Source organism: Lytechinus variegatus, chromosome 12 (genome assembly GCF_018143015.1).
Source record: "Lytechinus variegatus isolate NC3 chromosome 12, Lvar_3.0, whole genome shotgun sequence".
Classification (NCBI taxonomy): domain Eukaryota; kingdom Metazoa; phylum Echinodermata; class Echinoidea; order Temnopleuroida; family Toxopneustidae; genus Lytechinus; species Lytechinus variegatus.
In genome coordinates this window covers 25,558,835-25,578,680 of record NC_054751.1, presented here as the reverse complement: position 1 = coordinate 25,578,680, position 19,846 = coordinate 25,558,835, and the positions used below count along the sequence as shown (strand labels likewise).

The 19,846-nt window shown below is 37.2% G+C and overlaps 1 protein-coding gene across 1 annotated transcript; it reads right to left on the bottom strand.

Moving 5' to 3' along the window:
- Nucleotides 1-19,487, bottom strand: LOC121424824 (T-complex protein 1 subunit eta-like). The gene is made up of 11 exons (XM_041620622.1): nucleotides 19,400-19,487; nucleotides 14,623-14,776; nucleotides 13,467-13,573; nucleotides 12,926-13,104; nucleotides 11,905-12,076; nucleotides 10,079-10,243; nucleotides 9,250-9,383; nucleotides 5,214-5,366; nucleotides 4,511-4,662; nucleotides 2,866-3,054; nucleotides 1-2,250 (listed from the first exon to the last, which is right to left on the bottom strand). Exons 1-11 carry the CDS (start codon nucleotides 19,403-19,405, stop codon nucleotides 2,024-2,026), a joined length of 1,638 nt encoding a protein of 545 aa, XP_041476556.1. The 5' UTR covers nucleotides 19,406-19,487; the 3' UTR covers nucleotides 1-2,023.
- Between the last annotated feature and the right edge of the window lie 359 nt (nucleotides 19,488-19,846).

Genomic DNA, 19,846 nt, shown 5'->3' with positions numbered 1-19,846 from the left:
CTGGATAATCAGGAAACCACATTTCAATCTGAACAGGAGGCCCAAGTCTGCTGCCCGGCGATGAAGACCCCATAACTTTTGCAATCGCACTGGCTTCTCGGAGACTCTGTATCAAGTTACATGTGTGTCATCTTTTACCCTATTTCCCTAAAGACCTGATGTGCAACTTCATGGTTTATGAAACACAAGTTGGTCAAACTTACAACAGCTTTCTCAAGTTCATTTAGATTTTAACCTCACAGAGGAATAATTTACGTTACAAAAAATAAATATCTTTCGTGATCTCCACGGTGACCTTGTGAGAATGTGCATTAACATGGAAACTCAAACAAAATAAGTGTACTAGTGCCAACATCTATACATTGCATATCTCTTCAAATGACCACATGTGTCGATCATACATGTATTAAGTTTAATTCTTTTTTTTAGTTTAAACAATCTGTAACCTGCTGGAAAGCATTTAACGGAGCAGCTTGTCGGTGATTTTTACTGACAAACTTGCTTCCAGCAAATCAGATGTAAGGATTTCAGTAGCTTATAACAGCGGTCAGTAACGGTAACTATAAACAAGATGCTACATGAATCCCCTCCCCCTGTTCACCATTGAATCAATCACCAAGGCGATCTCTGAAAATTTTGTTTTGTCAATGCAATCAGAAATTGGTTTGGCAATTGGGTAAAAACCATGCATTTATGATTTGTGTGTTGGTCAAGAGGTGCAAGTTTCTAAATTCCATATACTGTATATATCATGATTGAGCCTTTTCTTCCATTTTTTTTTACATTTGAAAGAGCAAAGATGAAATAAGAGATAAAAGAGATTCCACTTTCCAAATACTGGCCCATGAAAAGCAAAATAGATCAATATCAAAGTGAATAAATTCTTCACACTCTAGGGGCATGTAGCACAAAACTTAATGATTGATCGTATGGTTGGTTTGTATGATCGATTGCACATAATGATCAATGTAATGAAATGAGCCCTCCAATCAAGCATAGAGCTTAGTGTTGTGGGTCCTGGGGACAGTTGCACAAAGAGTTGCAATCAAACGCAACTCAAAAAATCAAACGCAACTCAAAAAATCAATCGCAACTTGATTTTCAACCAATTCTTCTTCTCCTTCCTCTAGTAATGAAAGATGCATATTAAGGATTTGTGCTTGATTTGTTTTGAGTGGTGTTTAAATTCAACTTTTTTTTTTAAATGGGCCCAAGCTCTCTTTGAATGCAACCCTCTTTTGTTAATTTTATACCAATTGCATTACTCAACACTGAAGAGTGGAATAATGAATGCTCACAAACTAGCATTCGACAGGCAAACATGTTGAAATATGAATGAAATCAGGTTCACAAATTAAATGCCAAGGAAAAAAGTGACTGACCGCAATGCTCCATAACTGAGTTGAAAGTGCACTTTCTAAATGGAAAATTGTGATCGAATCCTGAGAATGGATAGCGATTCTGTTAACACAAAGTTATTTCAACTAAAAACAGCTTTAAAATCATTTCAAAACTGCTTGAAAGCATGTTTCTAATCATTTTCCTTACCTAAGCCGTCAATTTGTTTGTAATGTGAACAGGGCCGTGTACATGACCCAATCCCTGAAGAGTACTCATATTGCATCATATTAATTTATGTTTATGTTTATTCCAAATAGCCTCATGCTCGTATACGAGGAAAATCAATCTTCTCCTCTGACCATTCGCATATGAGTATAAAGCAAACAGCTCCATACTTATACATGAACAATGACATAGGTGCAATTCCTGAAAATAATAAACATTTCAGATTTCTGACCCCCTTTTTTTTTCTCCACAGTTCACGAACTGATCAGGCTAGCATAATACAAAATTTCAATGAATGAGAAAGCAGAGACAAAAAAATATCAGAAAGGTCCCACATACATCTGGCTGGAAATGAATTGTTCACATATCTATCACTGTTTATTTTTGAGGAGCGCAACATTGATCACATTTACTAACGACGACAAAACTGAATAATCATCTAGAAAGTTAAGTTACGTTAGCGTGGCCGTCCTCTGCCTCTGCCCATGGGTTTGTACGGTCTATCGTCCGAAGGTGCTGATGATTTGGGGTTCTTGATGGTCTCGTCGACGGAGAGGATCAAGCAGGCAGCCTCGGAGGCGGCCGTCAGGGCGTTTATCTTGACTATAGAGGGCTCCCACACGCAAGCCTCAAAGTTGTCCGCTACATCTTCACTGTAGATGTCCACTCCGAACCAAGTACCACCTACAGGATTAGGAGGGAGAAATATAGCACTGATTAATTTCTCCATTTTTGGAATCAGGCAAAAACATGATTTCATGAAATATGCGACATAACATACTATACTGGAACATCCTCTGTTACTGTATAAAGCAGAGAGTAATTTGGCTCGTCAAATTTGATTAGCAATTTTGGTCATAAAAGAAAAGCTCTCTACTAAGTTCTGTACAATTCTGTGTAACAATCTGCAACAAATGTGAGTTTTTGAGTAGCAGTCCCAAACAAAGTTGTAGCGAATGGTAAATAGGTCATTTCCTGGTAAAACTCGGGGGGGGGGGGGGTGGAATAGGGTGGTGTAATTTAGGTGTTTAATTTTTCAATTAAAATGGGAATTATTCCTTTAGTGCAACAGTGAAGGAGATTAATCACCATATTCTTAAAAGTCAAGTTCACACCAGCACATTCATAACTTTTAATAGAGAAAATCCTGTTCATTTGCTTTTGATATAACTTGAGTCTAAAGCCTGATTTTCAACAAACAACATCCACATTGTATGCAGTGCACTTACAGCTCTGAATCTTCACAAATTGTCTTTTGTTCATGACTTCACAAAACAAACTAAACTAAATAACTTTTACCTTGTGCGTGCTTCTGTCTGAGTTTGTTGAGTACATTGGTGGCATCAAAGCCAGCGTTATCACAAAGCTGCCTGGGTATGATTTCCAATGCCTTAGCATATGCACCTATGAGAATCTGCTGCTTGCCAGCTATGGTTCGGGAATGATCCCTCAAGAACTTACTAAGCTCCATCTCAATGGCACCTCCACCTACAGAAGAAAATTGATCAATGTGTTTTACTACTACTAATAATAATAATATGCAACATTTACGTAGCACTTTTATACATAGTTTCTAAGCGCTGCATACTATTACTGATGGAAACCAGATGAACGACTATTGCATTATTACAGCAAAACCTGTATAATAAAGACCATCCAAGGGAGACAAGTGGTCTCGACGACTCTAGGACCTGTTGCATTAAACTTCTTACCTGTGAATACTCTGGTAAAAACTAAGAACTATAGCTTAGTCTGAATTCTGCCTTTGACTTTAACACAGGGCAAAAACTCTGGTAAAAACAACCTCAGTTTTCTCAGTTAAAAAAAAGTTTTATGCAACGGGCCCTTAGGTGGTCTGAACTTTTGAAGGTTTCCATGGCAAAGAAGGATAGTGTAGTAGGTTTACGGTACACCATGTATACCATCTCTCTTGGGCAAATGTCGAATTTGGTTGGTCTTTTTTAGGACCAATATTTGCCCGAGAAAGATACATGGTGCACCGTGAAACCTACTACACTAAGTGGTCTGAATGGACAAGATTCTAGTAATACAGCTGTATGTGTTGCAAAGGAAATTGAATTAGAAGTCTACTTAAAAAAAATTGTTTTGTACTCTATATCTTGTATTACATTCGGATAAATTTACAGCATTTTACCACGCATTTCAAAGTTTTTATCCGTAAAGACATGGCCCCTTTGTAGAATAATTGTTATTGAAAGGGCTGCCCTGTATAAAGAACACTGTACATATGAATAAATTAAAAAATATTAGAAAATCTTGCTAAATGTTATTCAACATGTTTTTCCATTAGAAAACATGAAAAGAATTGTATGATAAATATTTTGTAATGAAAATTGCCTCATAAGGTAAAGCGATAATTGCAGGGTAAAGGCAGACTGTGCCTGGGGCAAGAGAAACTATTTAGGAAAGCTCCCATGAGTAAGGTGCTGGATGTACATATTGCAAGAAATTGCCCCTGTGCTGATCATGACAGTAACGTATTAGTGATTTCCAGTTCCGTCACAATCCTTGGATCAGCGATTGATAATCTACTCTTCTCATGTGAGCTGGAAATAGGATACCTCTGAAGAGTGAATCCCAATTGACAATCGCCTCACTGACAATTCCAGAATCATTCTTGATAAATTTCATATCAATCATGCTACATTGGCATGACTTCAAATAGTAATTAAGAGATTGCAACCTCCGTATGCTGATCAAAACAGTTACGTATAATATTCATTTTTCCAGTTCCGTCACAATCCTTGGGTCAGCGATTGATAATCTACTCCACCCACGTGACCTGAAAATGGGATACCTCTGAAGAGTGAATCCAAATGGGCAATCTCCTGACAACTACAGAATCGTTCTTGATAATTCTCACATCGATCATGATACATTGGCCAGACTTTGAATAGTAATTAAGAGATTGCAACCTCCTTACCTGCAACCACAGAATCATTCTTAATAGCTCTCCTAACGATCATGATAGCATCGTGAAGGGAACGCTCCGTCTCCTCAATGAACTGTTCAGCACCACCGCGGAGGATGAGAGTACATGTCTTGGCCTTGGGACAACCTGTAAAGAAGTTATACCTGCAGAAAAAGAGGGAGAATTTAATGCATTCAGAGTTATTCGTTATAATGGTAGCATTGGTGATGACAAAGACGATGTTGATGATGTCAATGGCGATGATAGCCGCAAGGGTGATGGTGACGGAGGCAATTATGTTAAAAAGATGATAATGGTGATGATGTAAAAGTTTGTGATGGTGATGATGAAAAGTGATTTGAACAGTTTACAATGGCAGAATTGATCATTTTTTAATAACAGCATGTCCTTAAACATTAAATGTCAGTCTCTAAAACTATGACCATGGACATTTAGCCATTAGAAGGGTCGAAGGTCAACTCTCAAGAGACTGTTTGACCAATATCTGGTCCAAGATAGCAGAGACTAGAACAGTCTACTGCAAGCCTTGGTAGAAGATTGATCTGTTTCATATCCCACATTAGAAACACCAAGAGAGATACAGGTATCAATCTCCTCAGCTGACTTTAATGTGGCCAGTAGTTTCACAAATTTGAACATCATCAAAGAAAATTATTATCTATCTTACATTACAAACTTCAAATGAAAGTCTTACCTTTCTCCTCCAACCTGATTCTCTTCAAACTGCTCGCACGTTCCGAGGACATCATCGGTCAGGCTATGTATGGATGTTTGGATGGCGCCACCACATGCCTGCATGGTACGCTTGAGATCTTGATCGACCACCCGACCAGCACAGAACATATCCCTGAATTAAAAAGTGAATGTTTAAAGAATGTCTCTGTTACTGACTGCAAAGTCATTTTTTCTAGTGGACAATATCATAAAGCTCTTAATCTGAATAAAAACATCTTACCAACACTCATATCCTTCACATGTCTTCAGTAAAAAAAAAAAATTGACAGGAGGAGCTTGCTGAGATGGAGTAGTTTTCAGGTCATCTTTTATCTGAAATTTTCCCACAAATCTAAATCTAACATTTTAATTCTCCAAGAATGAACAGAGGATATCAATTGCACACTCTCTAGATTTAACATGGAATTGATTAAAAGTATAGTGCTGTTGTCAGTCTCCAAAACTATGACCTTTGACATTCAGCCATTAGAAGGGTCAAAGGTCAACTCTCAAGAGACTGTTTGACCAATATCTGGTGCAAGATAGCAGAGACTAGAACAGTCTACAGCAATTCTTGGTAGAACATTGATCTGTTTCATATCCCACATTAGAAACACCAAGAGAGATACAGGTATCAATCTCCTCAGCTGACTTTAATGTGGCAAATCCATATCTGGGACAGATTAAATGAAAAAAAAATCAAATATATACAGACTTATTACATGCATAAAAAAACAGACAAGGAGAATCAACAACGTAAAAGAAGACACGAATGTTATATGTTCTCTATTACGCTTCACTCTTTCAAACACGATTAAAAAGCTTCCAGCTACTTTCCATCCTACTTTCCTTTTACAGACCTGCCAACCTCTGGGAATGGAAAATTGTATTCTGTGATAAAAAAAAACTGTATTTTTCCCCAAAAAAGTGTATTTCATATTAAATTGCGTGGCGCACTCGCTCATCGCAGCGCTCAAGCTGCATGCAAGCTAAAATGCACAATGCTCTTGCAGATAAAAAAAAAGAACATTGAAACATGTGTATGGTCGCATGTCATAAGGTGGTCCAATTTCGCGAACAGGGTAAAAATGGTCAAACATTTTATTTTTTGATATGTTATAGCTATTACCATTCTCTAAATAATGAAAAAGTTTGAAGTCTCCAATATCATTACTTTTCCTTCAAATGACTAATTAATAGCTAATTATTACATAGATGTCAATGTTAATGTGAATTTTGAAATGTTTTTCTCAAATTGGACCTGCTGCACATAAAATGGTGTCAAAAGTTAATGCAACATTGGATCACCCTAGTATTTTGCAGTTATATATAATCTTGAAACATCAATGATTAAATCTGTACCAAAAATCGAATAATTATCTATTATTTTATGCATATTAATTATAATAATTAATTAACAGTATTTAATTTCACATTTTTGCCCCCAAAATACCTGTCACTGTATTTGTATGCTTGGCAAAATAACAACATCATGGGTAGAAATGTTTGTTGCAATGATACACAACATTTGTACTAAAAATTAAGATTACAAATTAGATAATTAACCAAATCTCTCTGGTTTACAAATTGATAAGGTTGCAGATCAGAGCTGACATACACATGTATTCCACTGCTGCATATTTTCAAAATTGTCAAATTTTTATGACATTTAGTCGTTTCCTGCTTTAAAATGCCCAGAAATATGAGGATATCAGTCATATTACATATTATAGTAAGTTGTTAATTAGGTTTAATTAGAATTTTATCATTTACCGCATCCACCGGCTCCACCACCCCTGTTACTTCATACTTAATGTGCTATAGTTTTTGTTCCTGATATTGTATTGATCTAATTCATAGAAATATATTTAGACTATAGTTCTAGCTTCAAAATGAGATATTACTCAATAAATTTGGTCAAGATTCTGTGATGTAACAACAATTTATCCATGGCACCGTGTGGAAAATTGTTCATACGCCACCCTTTTTGCATACCCAACTTATGAAATGCGACTGTATATCTCACCCTGGTTTTAAACAAAATGACTGAAAAAAAAAGTTACCTGAAATAGAGACATATAGAGATGATTTTTCTCAATAAATTATGATTTTGTTAAAAAAAATCACAAAACATATTTTTTAAAGAAAAAACGTACTGCTGTATTTTGATTGCAAAAACGTACTGGTTGGCAGGTCTGCTTTTACATCACACAAGATCGTCAATCATCTAGTTTTCAGTGATGAGCATATTTGAATGAATCTCTTTTAACTAAATGTGTAAAAGAAAATCAAGAAAAACAAGTCCTTCCTATTACAGTTCCTTCTACATACATTACGAAAATTTCCCGTTTGATTCTCAACCGCACTTCGGACTGCAAACTGCGGTCGGATACCCCGTTTTTCGTTTGGAAACTCTCAAACAACATTTCCAACCCCGATAAATCCCCTTGTCTCAATTTCACCACCACGGGCCAGCCAAACGAGCGTTGAGCCAAGGACGAAATGATAAACAGCAGCTGTGCTATTACGTAAGACTTGTCTGCCTGTAGAAGGATCTTCGGAATGAAATTATTGTATTCGATATTAATCACGTTTTCAAAGGCATATTACATTCAGACATCCAATACTAGTCCATTTTCAATTTCGAACGAAGAAAATCGACCTCGAAATAAGGAAAGTAAGCGGAATAAAAATTACGGTATGCTTAGCATGCATCCCATATAGTTTTTGTCCGTCCAGCAAGAAAATATGGGATGCATGCCTTTCACTCACGCAATGATACAGTCTTAACGAAAGAAAGAAAGAAAGAAAGAAAGAAAGACAGAAAGACAGAAAGAAAGACAGAAAGAAAGACAGAAAGAAAGAAAGACAGAAAGAAAAAGTTTCTATCAACGCGTGTATACATGGAACTCCATGCACTCACCAGAACTACACACATTGCAATCCATCGTGTGTGGCCCCCTGCTGTGACCGTTGATGCTGGGGTGTATTATCTTCGGACCGAGGTCAAGAAACAGGTGTTTCTATACTTAAATTTCATGCTTGAGGGCAATAGGGTTCGTAGTACTGGGAGAAGAGATTTGATGATAAGGGAAACTGGGGTATACTGCTCTTACAAGCAAGATTTTTGTCATGTATATCACAAAGTTTTTAAATCACCTTGTTTTGCCACTGTTTGCAATAGGGAGATTTTTAAGGGCAGCAGACCAATTACAGGTAAAAGATAGTTGCAGCAAACAACTAATTTCATGAGAAAGTCATTAAAATCAAGGTTAATTGCCACAATATTATCACAGATCTAGATCTGGTACATCAAATAAACTTATCTTTGAGAAATCATGAAATTTTAGCTGAAAACTGATAATTCTGATGATCACTTACACCAAAAAGGCATATGTGGGACAGTGCATTAATAATACTTGGAAAAATACCTGCCATTTCATGGAATTCTGTGCTTATTTTGCTCATTTCTCAGGAAATATACATTTTTTTCCAACAGTCATTTGGCACATATATTTTATCTATACATACAAACTCTCGGGTGACCATTTTGGGGGATTCTGTTCGAATTCATTTTGAGATTGTTACAACTGGCATTTACCTTTAAGGTGGGCATCCAAAGCAATTGCCATCATTACCTTGGATGAATGCATGGACTGCTGCAAAAAACAATGTGGAACCGCCGTGGTGTAGCGGTTCCGACTCTCGTCTTGTAATCAGAGGGTCGTGTGTTCGAATCCCACCATGGCCTAGCGCCCTTTGGCAAGGCGTCAATCCACACTTTGCCACTCTCACCCAGGTGCTAATTGGGTACCGGTAGGAAACAACCGTCATTGTGGTTGGTTCAGCAAGTTTGCGCCTAACAGGCTGCTTGGAATGCTATGAATCAAGTGACCAGGTAATAATAATTGTGAAGCGCTTTGAATAGTCGTAGATTGATAAAGCGCTATATAAATGCCAATTATTATTATTATTTTTATTACAACAGGAAATGAATACAGGGTGCCTCTTCTTACCTATCAGCAAAGAACTGTGTAGCTACGTCACCGATGGGAAGCTTGGATAGGACTACCTTAGCTCCACTCTTGTGAATCTTCTCCAGTTTGTCATACAAGATTGACCATTCAGCATCGACAATTGCTTGGTAATCCTGAATCCAACAAATAATGACATTGTTGTGATGCAAATAGAAAAGATATCAATGCACAATACAACTTTAAAAATATAAATACATCATATTCGTAGAACAAAAAAGACAATTTTTGATGATTTGCAGTGTTGGGGGTGATGTATCATCATTGGAAATATCCTTATCTCCCCATACCCCCCCCCCCCCCTCTGGGTCTCATTCGAATATGTTAGCCCTACACATAGATATCATGAATTGGCATTATCTTGGATGTGTGTGAACGATAAAAATAAGCTGGGGAGGAGGCCTTACTTGAACACATATATGAAGAAAGAGTCTAATAATGTGAAAGACAAATTTTACTATAAAAGGTTACAGCATTAATGAGCCCACTGTTTTTGTTTATTACATAAACAGTATGCTCATTAGTAAAGAAACCTAGTAACAAGCGTATATATTAAGCTCCCTGTGGCAAAAGAGCAGACTTATTATTGGACCCTTTCTCAATATACAATATGATTGTTTTCTTTCTTTCTCATTCCAACTTTTAAGAGCTCTACGAGATTTAGCTGTAATTTGCGCTACATAAAAAGTGAATATCATTATTACCATTGTGCAAACTGTAATACGCATGACTGAGGATGAAATAAGCTTGAAACATGATTGCAATCCAAGGATTCAAAACCACCTTGAAGAATTTGTGTTGAATCGCTTACCTCAACGCTCTCTACCCTGATTTCAGCATTCTCTTTCTCTGATTTCAGCTCTAGCTCCACGTTTAGAAGAACAATCTTGGGGGTGGCATACTTCTTACGTTGCATCTCAAACCCTGCATAGGAAAATGTCTTCTTGAATGCTACACCTGCTACCAGTATTGAATCCTGAGGAGGGGAAAAAGATGAAGAGAATAAGAAGATGGTGAGAAACTGGCAGTTCTTTTTTTTAAACATGATTGAATATCAACATTAACAAATACTTCACTTTCCAATACTCCTGGTATACATGTACTCATACTTTCATTATACAGTGAAACCTGTATATAAAGTCCACCTCACTGAGATAAGATCAATCTACATAACACAAGGTTTGCGATGGATTGCAAATATGAAAGAACCGCACTGATTGGTCACGGGTCAGTATTTCAAACCAAATGCGCGTGTATCATTGATATTGATTGGTCAGTTAATTTAGCGATTGATCGCTAGTCTTTGTGTAACTAAGCCCTGGGCTCCGTAACACAAAAATTTGCAATTAATCGCTAATTTGAAAGAACGATTCTCATTGGTTCCTATTAGGTCAACTGAGCAAATTGCGCAAGCAACAAAGGTCTTGATAGGTCAGTTCATTTAGAGATTAATCGCTAACCTTGGTATTACGGAGCCAAGGTGGTCTGTATGGGCCGGTTCTTTTTGAACATATTCCAACAGGAAAACCTATTCAACAGATTCTCAATTTGTGGTATTCATAGACAGGTGGTTCTTCTACAGGGGATTGGTAAAATAGGTTTACTTTAGGAAAAATTTCAGACCGTCAAATGCTCATATAAGGAAAACTATTATCAACCTTCAATATCACGTTGCCTTTAAAAAAGACAAATTTGTCGGAAATTTTGAGGAAGAATGACACAAATGTTTCCTTTTGTATGAAAAATATAAATCTCAAACTTTGATTTTCTACACTCAAGCTCATATTCATATCAGGCGTTGTTAGGACAATACAACAAAAGTAGGGAAATTGTGCCAAACCTCTTGAAACAAAGGGGGATGAAGTGAAAATGGACATGTAACAGGTAAAGGAATGAAGAACATGAATAAGAATGATAAGAAAACCATATCCCCAAGGGGGACAAAAAAAAAATGACATTATGTTTGAAAATGACTCAATGTCAGTCTCTAAAACTATGACCTCTGACATTCAGCCACAAGGGGTCAACGGTCAACTCTCAAGAGACTGTTTGACCAATATCTGTTCCAAGATAGCAGAGACTAGAACAGTCTACTGCAAGCCTTGGTAGAATACTGATCTGTTTAATATCCCACATTAGAAACACCAAGAGAGATACAGGTATCAATCTCCTCAGCTGACTTTAATGTGGCTAACATCTAGATTGTAACGGTTGAATATAAATCTATGTGTGAGGTATTTAAACCCAAGTTAAGTTCGAGTTCTGGCATAGAAATCCAATTTCAATAGGAAATAGCTGGCAGCAATCCTAAAGTATTTATCATACGCCAGAATGCATATTCATAAAGTTTAATTTTTTAAAATTTAGGTCTGAATGAAAAATGTAAAACTGAATCTTCAGAAATCAGTATTTTGCATGAAACCATTTCCAGTAATGAATGACAATCAGTACTACTTGGCAGCTCTTATTAATTTCACATTTCCTGAAAAATTGTTTGGGAGATATAATTTATTGATTGTTTTTATGTGGCGTAAGATTTATTAAATTCTGCTTACATATTATTTTCTGTTGTCACCAGTACCATGGTTATTTTTACGATGTTATCCATACAAAATACAATGAAATTACAACTCATACCTCCAGAGCACCTCCTTGGACCTTCTTGATACCAATCATGTCCATGGGTAGAAGATCATCCAGACAGCTGACTGCTTCCACAACCATGTTAGCAAAGAAATCCTTTTGACTGGCTACGAGTTTGGAACTAAGGGTGGTAGCAGCGCACTTCCTGAGGAGGCTCCTGTGCTCTCTGTTATCGTGAGAAATCAAATGAAATGGAAATTTTATAATGTGTTTTGGGTAGATATCGGTAGAGCTAGACATGTTGGCCATGAAGATATAAGCCCGCCATTGGATGCTGGAACCAGGTTGATAAAAACTGACAAGGTCTTCGAAGACTAAAAAATTCATGGGTCAACAAGTTTTAAATCTAATTTGGGACTTACTACGAAGCATAAACCACTCACTGACAACTTTTAAAACAATGATTTTTCACTGAAGGTCACATGTTCGGAATATTATCATAATTATGTTGATCGTACAACTCATTAAACTTGATAGAAGACACCTATTACTCAAAGGCACCTGAATCGTGTTGAATCTGCCATTAAAGCCATTGAAGTATACATGTAACTGTAAAACACAGAGGCCCATATTCTGAAAGTCAGGTTTAATTAAAACTCTAGTCTGAAGTTGTGGTTTAATTTTGGACAGCCAATAATGGGATAAATCATCAACTGTAGAGGTTCAAAGAATCAGCTCATTTTTACTCTCAAATTATTCTTTACTGACTAACAACATTAAAGCATTAGAAAATAGCACAGTAAAGATAACAAATATACGAGGAAAACATTTTGTCAGTTGTTGCTTCCTATAATTTTAGCAGAGTTAGACCAGTCTCGGTTAAACCAGGGCTCTGTAACACAAATCAATCGCTAAATAGCACTGACTAATCAAGATCGTCGTTGCACGCGCACTCAGTTCAAAATACTGACCGGGATCCCATTGGTGCGGTCCTTTCATACTTGCAATTCATCAAAACCTCTGTGTTACGGAGCCCAGACTTCAGGATAAAGGCCCAAATACATGGAGGACTTACTCGACATCTTCCTTGGGCACCCTGACAGCTATCTCCTTGATCTTGTCGACGGCTAGCTGAGTGGCCTTCCTGTAGGCCCTGATGATCACCTGGGGGTGGACCTTGTCTTCTACAAAGGTCTTCACCTGCTTGAGGAATTCAGCTGCTAGAAGGGTCACCGTTGTCGTGCCATCACCAACCTATGTGTAGTAAGGGACAAAGGAATTAAGTATATAGAATACGAAGGGGATAATGTCATGTTCTTTGTTATAGAATAGTAATGTTTGAATGAAACATTGTTTACCTCTTTTTTTGTAACTTGCAAAGTGGAAAATATTTTCTTCTCTTTCTTTGGCAAATGATAAGGGCAATTTTGTTCAGAAATAATTCACCAACAGTCCAGGGTATAATTGCCATTGAACAGTCAGGATTCAAGCTACTCTTTTAAACTACAGAAAATCCTGTCATTTGACTGGCTGAGAGTTAGTTGTCATCAAATCCTAGCAGTTGTTCTTGATTACAAGCTTCATGTAACAGGGCCCAGATCACGTAAACTACAAACCTCTGCATCCTGTGACTTTGAGATCTCTACTAACGTCTTGGCAGCCGGATGAACAATGTCAAGAAGTTTTACTATGGTGGCTCCATCATTTGATATCGTAACCCGACCTGCACATAAACAAAAATGTAAAATAATAATAATCATCAATATGATTGCCTACTTTGCTATATTATGCGACATGAAAATAGTTATTTATAATCTACAAGAACTAGTGACATCTAATTAATTTCAACCAAGTTATTTTTCAAGGACACACAAGCTGATAATACCTTGTTTAACAGGTTAATAACTCCTGCTGCGGTACTCAAAAGATTTCATATTTTGTATTAAATCAGACGTCTACATGCAAATATGCTTATAATCATTGAAATTTTAAAAACATCTATTCTGACTTCCATCTGTGAAGTCACCACCTTTACACGTTAAGAACTCACTGCACTATTCTTATAAGAGTAGGGGGAAACCCTGGAGTAGTGGTCCATCTGCACTCCCCCAATCAGATATATTGGGTCACAGAGTTTCAGTTTGCTTTTTACCTCCCAGGCACTGGTGTCGCCAAACAAATGGTAATAATAATACTAATGATTGTTGAAGGTGTTGGGAGAACAAATCAGACTGCCTAACCAGCAGCAACACCACAACTTAGTTTTATACAAAGACGGTGAAGTCACATTACTGATAGATCAACATTCCATGATGTCAGTCCAAGCACAACCCTCATTTCTAGTTTGGTGCTTTCACAAAAACTACAACAGTCAACATCAAATGCCTCAACTTTTCATCTTGTTTTTTTTTTCAAACAACATGTACCTTCCAACAAAGATTAGCAATACATCGCTAATATGAAAGAACAATTCTCAGCCCCGTAACACAAAGGTTAGCCATCAATCGCTAATTTGAAAGAACAATATTCATTGGTTGCTCGTCAGTCTAATCAGCAAAATGCGCATGCAACGGTGATTTTGATAGGCAGTTTTATTAAGCGATTAATCGCTAATCTTTGAGTTACGGGACCCTGATTGGTTCCTAGTCAGTCTACTGAGGGAAATGTGCATGCAATTGCTGTCTTGATAGGCCATTTCATTTAGCGATTAATCGCTAACCTTTGTGTTACGGGGCCCAGAAGATGGATTGTATCGAGAATATGCCAACTTACCACTTCCTTCTACGATGAGCTTGTCCATTCCCCTGGGGCCGAGGGTTGTACGGACAGCATCAGATACCACTTGGCAAGCATTGATGTTACTGACCACCTGAGATCTTCCCTGAGAAGCCTCGGTCCCTTCCTTCAACACGATTATCTGTGGTTGCTGTAATCAGAGATATGTTTTCAATTCATTTTAAATTGATGAATGATGGTAAGTACACGAAAAATGCCAAGCTGTTTTGAATTCAATATAAGATAGTAATCATTATAGCCAGAAGTTGATGCTATGCATTTTTTGTATTATTCGAGATGAATACATTGGACTACTTCAATTCAAAATGGGGAGAGTGGGGTAACTGAGGCCCTGGGGTAAATAAGGCCCGAAGTTAATTTTTAAGCTCACTGCTCGAGTATACCAGAGTCAAAGGGATTGCTGTTTGCATGGTATTAGAGACAGTTCCTAAGCTTGAGTATAAACAATGTCTCATAGCTCAATGCACATGGCCAGGAGGAGCGCAAACCTAGCAGCACCCCAAAATCAAAATTTTGAAAGGAGCATCGCCACTTTAGAGAGGCAAGTACTGTACCCACCCAGTAATATTAACTTTTATCTTAGTTTACTTAAAAACTGTACGGCATTGCATGCCAGTACTGCGGTAAAATTCACCACTTTCCCTCTTTCTTTATGACTGGACGCTTAAAATGACCGATGGGGCAAATGAGGCCCCCGGATTAAAACATAATTTACACTATGGTGCAGTGTAGACATCTCCACACTTAATTATGGCAATGCATCTTGAACTCTCCCCATTTGTATTACATTGCACAAATCTAATGATAGCCAACTATTGGTGTAAAGATGGTCATAACTTTGAAAATATTCACCCTATCCATACAAAAGTATACTTTTTCTAAAAGGAAATTCGTGAAGATTCTAAATTAATGTGGTAATAAAAATGAGGTAGAAAGAACTCACATTTCATGAGTGAAAATGTTCAAATTGGTAGGACCCTCAATACACTTTATTTCAGGCATCCACATTTGTTCAAAGTTGCCCACACCATTAATAAGTTATCAGATTTATATTGCTCATTAAATTCCTTTTCAATTAAGGTAATTTTAATTTGATATGCAAATTTGTTGATTGGAATATAAACTAAAAAACTGACATTTTAAAACATAATTTATTATTGTATTATATGTGTATTATTACACCAGTATTTAGCTTTAAAACAAGACCAAAATCAAAAGATCTAGCCCCTTGAAAACCAAAGATACGCATGTTCAATACTAGCAATATTTCCAGAGCACACAGCGGTTTAGTTAGGATTTAAGTTAGCAGCAGGATTGCCGAAAAATGCAATAACAATGAAGAAATCTTTGGTTTTGTTCCAAGTGAACTTTCTCACTAGTCTAGGATCTTATCCAGACCTTCATATTTGAGGAGCGCGATCGCGCCGGCGCTCCTAAAAAAAAGATAAAAAATCTTATTTAACAAATATTAAAATTTATTTTGTGATCATAAATAATTCATATAAATATATATAAATTATTTATCATCACAAAATAAATTTTAATATTTGTTAAATATGATTTTTTATCTCTAAATTGTTCGTTAAGACGGCATTGCTTTCCGGAAGTACGTCATACATAAGCGGTTCAAGGGTCGACGCTATTGTATAATTTCCGTTGTTTACATGTGGAACGAGGGGTCTACGCGGCATCAGTTAGGTAAGAAATCTTCATTTTTTTACATTTTTAAATAGTAATATTTAAAACCTTCCTACGCATTAGGCGTAGGAAGGTGTAAGAATTAATTAAATTAAATGAATTCTCTTGACTTCGGTTTAAAAAGATGGATTTTTGGGGGGAATCCATCTTTGTTTTGGTCCTTCGCTGAAGACACTATGGAGAGAGTGTCAAGACGTCAATGATGAAGAAGTATATGACATATCTAAAAAAATCATCATCATTGCGTCCTCAAGACTAGACTCAATGGCCATATATTTATTATGGTGGTCCCCAAGTCTGTGCACCTAACAATTTCAGTTAAGATTTAACATGATTTTTTAATAATATTTTTTTTATCATTTCACAAAATCATTCAAATAATAATGTTTCTTATATTTCACAAAATCATTCAAATAATAATGTTTCTTATATTATTATAAGTATGTGTACCAAATATCTCCTAAAAAATTAAAAGAAATATAGAATTTTCTTGGAAAAAACCCTCTGGCACTCATTTTCAGATTGAAAAAAAATGGTACCCAATGTCTGCGCAGCAATGCACTTTGCACATGATTCGGGTATTTTGATGAGAAAAGCTGCATTTCGAGGCCGTCACATGGAATGCCCAAAATTTATTATTTTTCCACCATTTAGAGTCAGATTTTTTAATGAATATCTGTCTCTGTATTGCATGTGTAAAGTTTGCATTTGTTGCGTATCTTCTTTTACTAGAATCACGCAGATACGCATGTGCACAGACAAGGGAGACTGCGCAGACTTGGGGGAACTTGCCATATGTATTCATTTCGGATAAACCAGGGAAGTAGGAGTTGCGTGACAGCCGAAGTAAGTCACTGTTTTTTATCCTTTTAAGATCATTTTTTCCCGTTATGGTGCATTTCAGGCCAAAACAGAATAATACCCTTCATTTTGCCTTTTGTTTTGGTCAAGTTCTTTTTATAATAAATATTTTTATGAAATAAAAACAATGCAGCCGAGTCAATGCACTTTTAACGATCAGAGCGTGTGTATGCGCATGAGCGATAGGGTCTATGTCTCTGTATGATGGGGGGACCTAAAGCTACACACTTTGTTTACAAACGATAGAAACTATGCCAATTTTAATATTTGAACAAATTATCTGTCGCTAACTTGTGGCAAATATTCTAAAGATCTTTAAGCAAGAACAAAATATCTCAAAACTCACTAATACGAAAATCCCGCCGTGTACTTCCGAACACCTCTTGAATTCGCCGCCCGATGTTAGAAGGGGTCCTAAAGCTACGCACTCGATTTATCATGCAGAAAAATAGAATTTCCTGTGCCTCAATGTCTAAAATATGTTCATACTATTATAGGATAATATGAAATTAAAGAGAATATAGCTCAAAAATTCAAAACAGTTGTGGGTGTTCTCTGCATTTAGAGATTTACTGCAGCCTCTGTAGAAAAAATTGAATAGGAATCGTTCGTCACTCTGCAGTCACAATTCCACACAAAGTGCGCATTTGCCATTAAAAACTGCATGCGCGATGAATGGTGCGTAGCTTTAGGACCCGCGCAGCTTTAGGACCCCCTACCATAAATGTATTGGATGTTTCGAATCGGCAACTCAAAATTTACCCTTCATTGTGTCGCCATTCCGGAAGTGCATAATTCATGACATTCTCAGCTTAGGCCTGATAAGATCCACAACGAACAATTGTGTACAACGGATAGCGGAGCGTGAACGTAGCGGTCGTGTACATTTTTGCTTATTACATGACGTCATCCAGCCCCTGCCGAGAACCAATTTATGAATGAAAATATAGTAAGCATGCGCAGTGCAAGCCTTTTATTTCCCCACACAGAATTCCACCAAAACAAGTGTGCAATTCTCTATCACCTCGTACCAAAATCGACCTAGAATTTCACTTTCCCGTATTTTATATGAATTATGAAAGGTATTCTCGGAGGATCTATTTTCTCACCGATACTGCACAGGTAAGCAAATTTCGATTACTTCTTGCTTTTCCGTCAAAATCTTACGAATTAGCGTCTATATGCCATCGTGTTCGTTGGAATTTGTAGAGTCTATCGCAACGTGCACAAAGTCAATTGGCTTCCGGGTTTCGGAGCGTCGCTTGAATATGCATGAAATTGCAGAGTTTCGATAATTTTCGATCGATACCGGAGCGATCCGATCACGAACCAAAACTATTTACGGCGTACACAACGCGACCGGATATCGTTATCGCTATCGATACTTCCGCACGCAGTCCGAAGGAATTATTTTTGGGACCACGTGGTCATGACGTGATCTGCGCGATTGACCAATCAGCGGTCTTCGAATCGCTGTGCGGAGACGATCTATCCGTTGTACACAGTCTATGGACAATTGTTCGTTGTGAGATCTAGGCCTACTTGCATCAAATTTCAGGAGAAAAGTTTTTCATATTTCATTTTGAAAGGATTTGTGGAAGTTAGAATAGATCTACATTTCACACAAAGATTTGGGTAAGAATTTTTTTTTCAAAGTAGAAAGGTCGAAGTCCGCCAATTATAGCCGATGGTGACTCACTGCGCATGGACCAACATAACAAAAGTGCAAAACTGCATCGCCACGCACCAGCTTCTTTTTCCTGTCATGCCTGTTGTCTGTTAGTCATGTTAGTGTTGAAGTTTTTTTTAGATAATGAATAGGGCCTAAATGTATCTAAATTGAGATCTGCCAAACAAAAATAGACCGGGAGAAGACTCAAGACGCTAGCCCCCTGGCTCCTAGCCGTAATGTTAAGTAGGCCTAGATCTAAATCTAAATTTAAGCGGCAGGAACGACTCCTCCAACTTGCATGGAAAAACAACACATAACTGAACATGACGGACTGAACAAAACGCCCATACAAAAAGTAAATACACACGTGAACTCAAGCCCCAAATACACATACTTCGCATTATCTAAATCGATTATGACTGAAACTGAGAATTAAAAAAATTATGTAGAACGTAACATTAGAAAAAAATGGTGCGAATTTTTATCGATTTCATCGATGACACAGGATTTCAAATTGCTTACCATCATCTTGCTCAGCAATAATTAGAACTTTCGAGAGGTACTGTTGCTAATGACGATATCTGATCGTAAGCTGGCGCCCTATAGATTCTGGCAAGAGCAGTGCAGAAATCTCTCCCAAAGGGTAGGGGGGGCAAGGGGCTGGAAAATTTGACAAGCAAAAAAAAAAAAACGGTTGTCACTCCAAATTTAAGGTCATTTCACCAAAAATAAATTTTAAATTTGACAAGCAAAAAAAAGAAAAAAAAATCATCTCTACACAAAATACATGTTTTATTTCGATTTTGAGTTTTATTTCGATTTTGAATAGTGTATTTATTACCATCGTAAAAGACCAAAAATAGTAGGGGGACATTTGATAGTGTGTCCCCCTGGGATTTCCGCCCATGCTCAAGGGGGCCCAGTATGGCGCGTGTGGAAAGAAGTAGCTTAACATAAGTCCCGAGCTAG